Genomic DNA, 11,555 nt, shown 5'->3' on the forward strand with positions numbered 1-11,555 from the left:
TGAGTGGCTTTTGCTAGAAATTAAAGCTATATAACTTAATCATGTGAACAATTATATCTGACTTCAACTGTGTTCTCTTGAAAACTTACCTCTCACCAATGCTTATGAAGTGGTGGATTATTAGATAAGTCACCCGAAAAAAAAATCTTAAAAGAATGAGCAATAGCAAGGCAAATTAGATTTGCTTTCTTCCGCTGCAGGACTCCTGTGTGTAGCTTAGTTAGCTAATGATACTAACAATTCCTATGTAACTTTTAGATTGCTAACTCTTTCGTGAAATAGCAGTTATAAAGAAAAATGTGTTTATTAGCCGACTCTGTTCTTAGAAATACAGTAGTGGTGGTATTCCCACCAAAAATCCCAGCAGAGCCTGTTGAAGAAGGTGGCTACCTTTTGCCTTTCCATGAGCTTTGATCACTTTCCTTTTAGAGAGGAGAAAGGTATACTTCAGGGTGAACCAGCATAAGAAGCAGCTGGTGTGTTTGGGACCCTACTAGCAGCAGGAGTAGCAGCCACCTGTCATTTCTCACCATCACCAACCCCAGCAGCCCATCTTCCATGTTTCGTGCTGCTGCTGAATTCGTTTTTGTGTGCTAGCCTGCAGTGGAACTGCTGCCACAAAGTTGCAAGAGCCAAGGAGACCACAGGACTTTCTAGCTTTTTTTTTTTTTTTTTTTTTTTTTTTTTTAAGAAAAAGAGGGCTGGGTGGATGGTGGAAGGTAAGTGCTGCTGGGGAAGGGGAGTTACGTGACCTGACCTTTCCATCCCACCCTCACTCTGCAGTTCTTGCATTTTGACTGTAAGCAGGTACAAGACAAGGCCTTCAGCTTGCAGGCAGTCGTGGTGCCTGAATGCCTGTTGTTCTTCCAGAGAACAGATAGTGATGTAGAAGTCTCTCATAGGTTGAATTTGGCTTGTTGATTGCCCATTGGAACTTGTTACTTGCACAATTAACCTCTCTGGTGTAGAAGAGGAAGGGGAAGCTCCCTAAAGGTAGAGAAGGGTGATACTTTTCTTTCAAAAGCTCCTATTGCTTCCTAGTTCCTGAGGAGCAGCAGAGATAAGATGAAGGAAATCATGCCAATTCTAGCTGTGGAAATTGTGACTAGCTGTCTCTGCCCTTGAGAAAAATGACTTGGAAGTGAAGTATGAGGCTGAGTTCAGCAAGGAAAACTTCTAAGTTCTGTGATCATAGATAGAAATGTTAACTTTTTTAAATTTAACAAAAAAGTTGTAGAAAATAAGAGTTAAACTCTACTATAGTTGAAGTAGAATTCTTCAGTTCTATTAAGTGTCGTGAAAGCTAACAGCTGGAAAATGGAATGCTTGCTTTGAAATCCACTGGGGAGGGATATGTAGTCTAGTTTGGTGGCTTTAATTCATAGTTATTTTAAAACTCATTTTCTTAAAATTTCCATATGTTTTCAGGACCATTCGGAAATTGTTCTTGACTCTTCAGAAGTGTCCACAGAAAATGGAAAAACTAGTCGGTTCCCAAAACCAGAGATGGAAATCCAGTTCACACCTCTGCAACCCAATAAGATGGAGGTGAAGCACCAGGGCAGCACCTTACCAGTTAGAGTTAAAACGCTCAAGCCAAGAAAGAAAAGGAAGAGTGACGAGATGGATGAGGTATGACCTAGACCAACTGATGAAATATGGTGTGCAATTTTTCAGTGTATTATTCTGATAATTTGCTAAAATCCTATATTTATCTTCTGATTCTCACCGAGATCCTAAGGATATGCCTAGGGTGTATTTAAACTACTTCGTCCCCTCCCCCAGAAGTGGTGGATCTCTCCCCTGTGGTGAACGAGGTCATTGACTTCAATTTATTCAGACTCTGGCCCCTTGTCTCGGATTTGCACTTTCTATTTACCTTCTATATATTTCTCTCTCCATGCTGGTACCATTTGCTCCTGTCTCCAACTCCAATCTGTGGGATTACAGACCAGTTTTATAGAATTGGGTCTTTTTTGTACAGGTAATCATTGGTATCAATTATAACTTGTAATTGCCTATTGGAAGAGATTAAGCCCCTGGGTTTAATGCATTTCAGAGTTTCAAGACCACTTCCTTTGACTTTATTTCTCCAGCCTGTGTTTTTCTTGATGATTTTTTTTTTTTGGTACTTAAAGGGTCTGTACAGAACTAATTGCACAGTACCCAAATCTCCCTGTTTTGTGTAGACCTTAATTCCACTTTAATTCCTTTCGCTGTGCTGGGTTATATGCTCCGCTAGGTTTATATGCTCCAGCCTTTTAATGTGCTGTGGTGTTTACATGTGAGACTAAGGTGCCACAGCAGTCCAAGGTGGTAAAAATCTTCACTGTTCCTACCTGAACTGTGTATTCCTTTCCCTTGTATCAGCATTAGCACCAACACAACTGCCTCCCAGACACTTACTAAGGCCATGAGACCTTAAGACCACATTGTGGTGGTACCTGATGTACTTGCAGTCCTCCTTGTGGGGCTAAGGAGCTTTATACTTCCAAGAACTTTAGAATCTGGCAGGTGAAGATGAGGGAGATGGTTTGGCTAGGTGTAAGTGATCTAGTGAGCTTGTCTCAGTTGGAGTGTGAACTATCTGATTTTTTTTTTTTTAGCATTTCTCATTCAAGAATTCCCAAGTGATATATTTTTTTTATGTCTTGGTAAAATAGTTAATGGAAATAATCACTTCAGTGATTAGTGTTCATCAGTATTTCAGTAAACTCATTTTGTTAAACTTAGATTGCAAAAGTAACTGTTAAAAGCTGTTTAAGTTTATTTGTTGGAATTCAACACTTCATAATGGAATAATGTCCGGAGTTGACTTAAACTTCTTGTGTTTTGAACCAGTTTTCTTCTAGAGTAGTATTCTCTCAGGCTGCTGGAAAAATAGGTGTAAAAATAAACACCCTTCTGAAAGCATTGAAAAAATACTGAACCTTGTTTACAGATGAACATATTTCATCTAAAGTAGTTATCCATGTTTTTAGAGAAGACTGTTTTACCAATCCATTTAAATCCTTTTATAGTGTAGCAGTCCATGTTCATAGCCCTATAGGATAACATTTAGCTAAGTAAATTTTCAATAGCATGGAACTAAATTTAAAAGTATCTTACTGCTGTTTTATTCACCTGAATGTTACTCTTAAGTATTGTTTTCATGTTACATATGCCAAACAGAAATAGATTATAAAATGATTCGATATCTTAAATTGTAACAAGTCTCCTGAAGACACAATTTGTTTTTTAAATTTCCTAAAACTGAAAACTGCATTGTTGGCACTAAAACTAAGGACTGAGGGGAAACCTGTGGTGCTCAAATAACATGTAGTATTCATCTCAATTTTTTAACAATAAAACAAACCCCCTTTTATTTTTTTTGGTTTTGTTTGTTTCTTTGACAAATATTTTGCGGAGACTACGTTCTAATTAAACAAAGAACAAAATCCTCTTCCTGTTTTCTGATACTGTTATCAGTCAGTATGGCTATCGGTTATCTGAAATCTCTTTGCACTGCTTCACAAGATAGAAGCTTAATGACAGCTTAACAATGATACTATGCTACAAACCTGTTTTTATCATTGTTACCACGAATCTGAATTTACATTTAGATTTATTGAGCTAATTTCAATTGGTGTGTTCGCTTGTCAAATCTCTTCAAGGCAAAAGTACAGGAAATAATAGAAGAAAATGGTAAATGTCAGAATGGTTTGACTACTGGTATTTCTAGTTCCCTTCCGCAAGTTTTAGTGCTTCATTTACATTTCAATAGTTACCTCTATCCAGTATTAGCCATTGCCTCCCTGCTGTTAGTCATAGCATTCAAACAGTGGTTGCTTCTGTAATGTAAATAATTGTTGTTTGTTCCAGAAGAATCCTAGTTAAAATTTGCCATATTTATTTTCTTAGGATTTTGTGAAAAATGAGAACAAGAAAAATGCAAAACCTGCTATGACTAATTCGCCTTCTACAAGCAACAAGAAAATGGTTTGGTTTTGTTCTATTTTTGAAGTTAGTTTGGCCTCTTCTGTAAAGGTGGACTTGTGAAAGGAACAAACATTCTTATAAAGCACAATATTGTCTATGTATTTGAATAGGATTCTTAAACACTTAGGTTTTCTTCCTACTAAACTCTATGAGCTAACCAAAGAGAGTAATTCTGTATTTGCCAAGCATGTGTACAAGCTGCAGTGTACTATGACTCAAAGGGAAGGATGTTGCGTATTGAATAGTTATGAAGACTAGTTTGAACATACTATTAGTAGATATGATGTTAGAGGCAATACCTTTGAAGTAAAACTAAGGTTCATGTCATCTGTATGCATGACAATTATAAAAATATGATTTTAGGCCTTAGTAGTAACTTGGTCAGGTTCAGAGGGCGGGTAGTAGATTTATTTTCCCCATCAGTTTTGTCCTGGTTTACTTATAACTAGAACCAGTTGTCTAATGAAATACTCTATAATTTTGAATCTATTTTTTTTTTTAAAGAAACTTTCTGTTTCCTGTATTACTCACACCCTTAAATGTATTCTGTGAAACCTGGATAGTTTTTTTGCTTCAGAGTATGAAAGGAGGTTGTCTACATTGCTTACTGTGGTAGTATCATTAGTATAATGAACAGAGTTGTCAGTAGCAAAGCTCAAAATGTCAGCTTGAAAATAATATTGAAGTCAAATAAAGTGGAATTAAACCTGAAGATAAGTTAATTTTGAACTTAAACAATGATCTTGTATTTCTGTATAGATGTCTACTACACAGCCACTGAGAAAAGAAAGGACCTTAAGAAAGCAAGAATCTTCTTCAAGTAAAAAGTCAGCTAAAAAAGATGGAACACTACAAAAAATTGGAGATTTTTTCCAAAGTTCTCCTACTATTATTCACTCTAAAGGTTTGTACAGAATAAATAAGGCTTATTTCATGTTCTCTGGATATTGTGGAATGGCTTTTTTTTTTTTACTTTAATCGATTTATGCACATGTTGTTGAAGGACATGTCTGCTGCATTGAGTTGTTCTCTTGTTTATGAAACAATGGAGTCTGAACCAGGGCCTGCTATATTGAATCTTGCAGAGTAGAAAAGACTGTCTTGATTGCAAGGACCACTTGGTTCTAAAGTTTAGAATAAGTGCAAAAGGTAAACTGGTTGGAATGAAGAGACGCAGCATGGAATATGTGCATATGAATTTATCATAGAAGCATAACCGTTAAGCTCAAAATGTCTGAGTTTGTTCTTGCCGTGCTGCTTAAAAAAAAAATCAAGAGCTGAATCTGAGCTCCAAATCTTACCTTGTTCTATAAGCAATCTCTTTCCCCCTGCCCTGCTTTGTTTCTGTGGAAACTCTATTGATGTTTTTTGATGTATGTATGTGAGAGGGGAATATTAGTTCTCTAGAATCTGAAAGACCATGTCTTGTGAAAATATTTGGAGGACTTCAATAAACTGACTATGGAGCTATTAATGGATTTCATTAAGTTTAAGCATAGTCTTGGGAAGAATAACTGCTAGGTCTTACTACTGAAGAACATATTTTTATTCTTTCCTACAGTAAGACATGATCTCTGAGTTGGTGTTTTTAAAAGAAAGATTAAAATTAACAGAGTGCACAAGAAATCACAAGTATTAAATTCTAAAAGACACTATTATGTGGTTGGTTAAAACCAGGTCAGTTATTATTCAGTGTGGGCATTTAAAATGAAGGTCTCTGTACCAGCTTGAAAACTTGACTTGCTACAGAGTACATCTTACTTAACTGCTGTAAGACAGTCTAGATGACGATAGTGAGATTTTTAAAATTTTCCAGGTTTGTCAGATTGGTTCCATAAGGACAACATATCATTATCAATAAAGCCAAAGTCAGACGGCACAAAATTTCACCCTGAACATACTTAATTTGAGCAAATGAGTTCTAGTTTGTAACCTTTATGACTATGTCCTGTACTTTTTTTTTTCCTCTTTTGTGTGGCTTAGCATTGTTCAGTATTTCTTCTGTCCTTCTAGCTCATAATCTCTTTATCAAGCTAGTACTAGTTTGACAAAAGTTTACAAGTATATAAAGAAAATTTACTCTACCCTGTGCTTCTGTCAGCACAAAGAATTTAGGTCTGTTGTTCAGCTCCTGTTGAGGTGTTTAACTTCCAGTGAAATCTGAATCGTAACTGATTTTTAATGTGCTATTTAAATGTGTCCTTAAGCTTTTGCATCTGAAGCTATAGAAAACTTTACAGGTATAAAAAACTGTGGTAGTCAAGTACCACTTATGAATTTTTATATTTAAAGTTCAGACTACATCTGCAGACTACATCTTTCATTTTTAAACTTTTTAATAAAGCTTGCTTTATTCATTAATTTTGAGACTCATAAAACCAGTAAGACATTGATTTACAATAATTTTTTTTTCTAGCAAAGAAACTGATTGCGACAATAACCTCTCCCAAGTCTGCAGAACCAGAAGGCATCAAAGAAAATGAGCTCAAGCCAAAACGAGCGAAGAGAAAGCTGTATTCAAATGACATTTCTTGCCCTCTAGATATCCCTGCTTCTTCAGTAAGTGATTACAGGTTACTGTTGTGTCCACTGTAAAGTATTTCTGTAATCTTGTCTTAAACTAATAAAGGGACAGAACAAACGTGAAGATCTAATCAAGTTGCAGAAGAGCTTGAAAGTACTGACTTATTTCTTGATTCTACTTAACCATTCCTCTTGATATTTTCTTCCTGCTGTTTTACTTAATTTTCTGGTTTTTTTTCTCACCTATCTTCTATGTGTTTGACTGCTGAATTACTGTATAGGTGATACAGCAGTCGTGGAGGTATCTTTAAGTTTGGATTCATAGATATCTTAGTTGTGTTATGTGAAGGATTACTTTTTCCTGTATTACAGCAGTTGAATCTTAATTTGTTTTTCCAGTAGTTGGTGTTCATTTAAGTGTAGCGTAAAGGGAGAATAGAAATAGACACCATTAAGGGATCCATAAATTTGGAACAGCATGATTGAAACACTAAAGGTCTGCATGTACAATTAACTTTGCAGGGCAAGTCTGCACCTAAAGTAATTTCCGATTCTATTTAGGCCCAGCTAGTATTTGGGTTACTTTAGTCTCTGGATACATCCATACTTTTCAAAGCTCAGTTTAGATAGCCTGCTGGGTATGTGTAAACTGTGGTGCCCTAAGACAGCCTATAAAAAGTCTTATAGGCCAGAGCTTGATGTATTTTCTCTGAAATCCAACTTTATGGTTTTGACAGTAACTATAGCACTGAGTGTACTCTGGCTTTGTCGGATGTACATCTCTTCTATTCAGTCCTTTCTTCCTGTCATTATGGTGAGTGTTTGCCCATACTGAGAGATCCTGCTGAATTTTCTGTAAGTTGTATGAATGGGTGTGTCAGAAACCAAAATGCTGTCCACAGGAAGATGCAGGAAAAAAAGTTAAGCTTGGAAGTGAAAGAAAAGTGAAAGACTGAATCCTAGGATAGTCAGAGAAAGCTAAAGAAATTTAAACTAAGAATGTGTTTTCTGAACACTCCCTGTTTCATCAAATAAGTAGTAGAGTATAGAAGTGATAGATGCTTTCAGATCACGTTTTTCTTTGGGCTTGGGTATTCGTTTCAGCAAAAATATAATGTTGCATGTTCCCAGTATTTGTTGCTTCTTATGTTGTACTAAAATGGTCTCTTTATGCTGGAAACCTCTGAATAAAAGATAATAAGCAAACTTTATTCTGAAAACAGCTTCTGGGGGTAAAAAAAAAAAAAAAAGTTGTTCATTACATGGGTCTAGAAGTACATCTCATTTGTGTCTGAAGAAATGCTGAGTAACTCCTGAAATATTGTCTTTTTCAGATCCTTATAGAACAAAAAGAGAAGGAAAGTGATCATATGATCCTCAAGCGACGGCTACGATCAAAACCAGTTAAATAACCTTGCAAAAGCGTGCTTGTATTTCCTAGTTAGGGCATATTTCCATTGTATTATTTTGGTTCATTGTACATAGGAAGTAATACTTAGTCATGCTCTAAAGTCTGTATATAGATGTACAGAATTGTTCTGATTGATGTCTTCCAGTTCTGACTCCATTAAAGCTGAAATATTGTTCAAGAAAGCTTGTGCCTGAATCTTCTTGTGCGTGCTTTGTTTGTTTGGTGTGGTGTGTTTGGTTTTTTTTAGTGGAAGTAGTTTTCCTTCATTTTTTATGTGACTATAGCTTAAATGTGGACAACAGAGTTGGTTTAGTGGCAACAAACTCTGATATGGTTTTCTCTACTGTTCTCTAGTAAATTGTCTGAGCATGAAATGTCTCTTCCTAAGGATAATGCAGGGTTCAGTTCTGTAGATCCTGACTTGTTAAGATTAGATTCTTGCACTGATTTCTCTAGTTTCCTGACTGTAAAATGGAGTTGTACACCTATAGTCTTCCATATCTTGTCCTGAACGAAGGGAGATTGATGTTTTGTTCTTTCTAACTTGAAAGTGGCAGTAAGCTTGATTCACAAATCACTCAGCTCTTCCATTGCTTCAGCTTTTTGACTTCATCTTCTTTCTCTGCAAATGAGAACTTAGATTTCCTCTTCATAAGCTCATGGTTGGTATTGCCATATTCTTTCTTCCCTCTTTTTATTCTAACAGAAAAATGTAAAATTCAGGTGATGGTCAGATAATTCTAAATAAAAATAAATGCGATATGACTTAATACCTCTTCACAGGAAGGACTTTGCACTTTGATCCCCTTTGTCCTTCCCCAGAACTTCTGTTTTCTGCTATCTCTGGTCCAGGTATCTGGATTGATCTCTTTCAGAGCTATAGAGGAGCAGAGCAGTGAAGATTCTTACTTCATGTAGGTACAAGTTGCTCATTTTACAGAAGTCTCATAGCTGGACACAGTTAATATACAAGTTGAAGTCATTTAACAGTCTTAAACAATGGGACAGCACTTGAAATGTTTTTGTCTTTCTCTTGACATATTGTCTATATTTTTACATTTTTAGCAGATGTTCTCAGTCAGCTGTTTGTGTTGACCCTTAACTTGTTGTTCTGAATAGTTTCCACAAATTTTAGAAGCTATCAAGATGTGCCTGTTTAGCTGGATCATTCCTTCTGTTGTGTATAACCTTGCACTTGCCTGCAGTGAAATTCATATGCCATTGTGTTGCCTTGAATGACAGTTTGATTATTATTAAATCATCAAATGGCCTGATAGCTCTTACCTAACCAAAAAACATTTGCAAGGTAAATGCAGGATTGGAAGGATGCTGAATTAATTGATTGTTTTATGTATGGTTTTTTAATTTATTCAAATGTTTGGAAAGTAATAGAAATATTTTCAGCCATTTGACATCTCTGAAATCGCTGACTGACAGTGTTTGTTCTTCCCCCTATCAAACAGAAAATTTCATCATTTCGAATAACTTATGCTTCTTTCTGGTTTTGTGGGTAAATAACAAGTGAGAAGGCATTTAACAGTTTATTTCAACTACTCTGGTAAATCATGATTTATCTGTGCAACTAGCTAGGAAGTAGAGTCTCTCAACTTGGTCAAGCCATTAATGACACTCAGGAATGCTGCCATACTTCTATCCGTATTGCCAATTTTTTCTAAGTTCTTATATTCACTAAAATTTTATCAGTGTTGCTGAGCTATCTGGAGGCTATAGGAAAACCTGTTTTTTCTGGATGTTATTTGGATGGGTGTTTTCATTACAGTCTGAGGATTAGAGTAGCTTTACATATGCACAAAATTCTGTCTATTTCACTCTCCTTCCCCCGTAGGGGTAGCCTTTGCAATTGCAAGAACTGCACTGAATTAACTTCATTCATAGGTGTAGGCTTGGTTATCAAACTCCATAGTTACAGATTTTTAATACATACAGAAATGAAGCATGCTGGTTTTGCTTTTGTAAAGGGATTGTGATTTCCGTACTTCCTACAGGTATTAGTTTGAACCTATATGTTAGTAGCCTAGAAAATGGATCATACTTTGTGTACCACCTTTGATTATGTCAAAATTATCAGTTATTTCCTGAGCAAGAAGAACATGGGTATGATATGACAGGAGAAAAAAAAATAATCCAAGAAAGCAGGTTTTTTTGATGCTATCATGCTTCACTTTCAGTTCTATGGAAGTAATGGGAAATACGTTTTGCTGGTCAAGACTGAAGGCTACCTCGGTATTGTCCTCCTTTCAGCTCTTCTGTAGAATGAAGCAAAAAGCTGGTTTAGGACATTTCCCTTTTGTCTTTGGACTCTTTCTGATAAGTATTGTAGCTAATTAAAATCTGAGCATGAATATGCCTCTTCATTTTACTCCTAACTTAGTGTAAGGTTCATCAGTCAACTTGCAGAGCAAAGAATAGTTTCAGTCTATGAATGGAGAAGAGCTCAATTATTTACCTAGCAATGACTCAGATAAGCAGCACTTAATGGAAATTTGGTCTGTATTTTGACATGGAGAAGACATCTGGTAATACTTAAATTTTCTTTTTGCTCTTCAGAACTTTCTTGGCTGTAGGAATGTTGTACCCAAACAATGTTGTATGGTGCATGTATCACTGGGGAATAAGAGCTTCCATATATGAAATAAGGTTGCGCAGTGCTAATATATTAAGAGAACTCAAATCCCACAAAGTCGAACGTTCTTGAAATTTTATTAGTGCTGTGAGAGAAGAAAAATAAAAACCTTAATGAAACATGCCTACTTGGGCTGTTCTTGAGTGTCCGGTGTAGGACAGCAGAACCCCCAGGAGATGGCGCCGAGATGCTGCTGTAGATCTCGAGTCTCCACACCAAGAGTTGTGGCTGAGAGATGCGGGGCAGCAAGAAAGGTTTTACTTGGTTTTCAGCTAACCCACTTCTCATCCCATTTACTCAAGCTTCATTAAAAAGTTCAGAACGGGCCCTTGCTGGACTGCATTCTCTTGGCAAAGTCCTAGTCCTCCTGATAATTTTTTTCCTGCTACAATGATGCTATGCACACAAGCAAACCAGCATATAGCCCCCTCATATGGGATTTTGCTTGTCAGGTTAGGATTTTGAGATGAAATGTTTGTTTATATGCACTCATGTCTACTGTAACCTGTTCATCCATTGCTGCACACTAACATTTCACAGGAGTTGATGAACTTTCCTCTTTTAATGAAGATAAAGGATGCTTCCACTGAAAATTCATTAGGCAGAACTCTAGAGGTCCTCCAAGGTTTAAGAAAAAGTATGAGATCAGATTTGTTAAGGTAGAGTTTGTTTCCAAAGTTGCTGGTTTTAATATTTATAGATCTTTGTACTGAAGGATAAAGTTGGACTATATAGTCATGCTATACCATAATTTTCTTTTTTTGAATGATCTATGAGAATAAGAAATCTGAGAAGTAAGCTTTGGCTTATAACATAAAAAAGCCAGTTGTACTTTTCCTGCTGTGCACTGAAAACTCCATGTGCTTTCAAATTGCTGCTGAAAGATGAGTTGTGAAACTTATCTAGGAATAAAGATAGTTTTTTAGAGTTAAACTGAAAAAGTTACAAGATAACACCGCTTGAACTTTGGCAGAAACTGGTTTAAAAAGTTTTATTTTA

General features: G+C 36.2%; 1 protein-coding gene across 3 annotated transcripts in view; it reads left to right on the forward strand.

Moving 5' to 3' along the window:
* The window catches only part of KIF20B (kinesin family member 20B), a 40,849-nt gene extending 32,737 nt beyond the window's left edge, over positions 1–8,112 (forward strand). For 2 of the 3 annotated variants that reach the window (XM_065639230.1, XM_065639232.1), the window contains exons 30-34: positions 1,429–1,632; positions 3,901–3,978; positions 4,738–4,882; positions 6,395–6,537; positions 7,836–8,112. In XM_065639230.1, the coding sequence (XP_065495302.1) occupies positions 1,429–1,632; positions 3,901–3,978; positions 4,738–4,882; positions 6,395–6,537; positions 7,836–7,913 (648 nt within the window). In that variant the 3' untranslated portion in view covers positions 7,914–8,112. The remainder of the gene's footprint in view (positions 1–1,428; positions 1,633–3,900; positions 3,979–4,737; positions 4,883–6,394; positions 6,538–7,835) is intronic. The other variant, XM_065639233.1, reaches the window with a different exon arrangement.
* Positions 8,113–11,555: the final 3,443 nt, after the last annotated feature.

This window comes from Caloenas nicobarica, chromosome 7, assembly GCF_036013445.1.
Source record: "Caloenas nicobarica isolate bCalNic1 chromosome 7, bCalNic1.hap1, whole genome shotgun sequence".
Taxonomy (NCBI): Eukaryota; Metazoa; Chordata; class Aves; order Columbiformes; family Columbidae; genus Caloenas; species Caloenas nicobarica.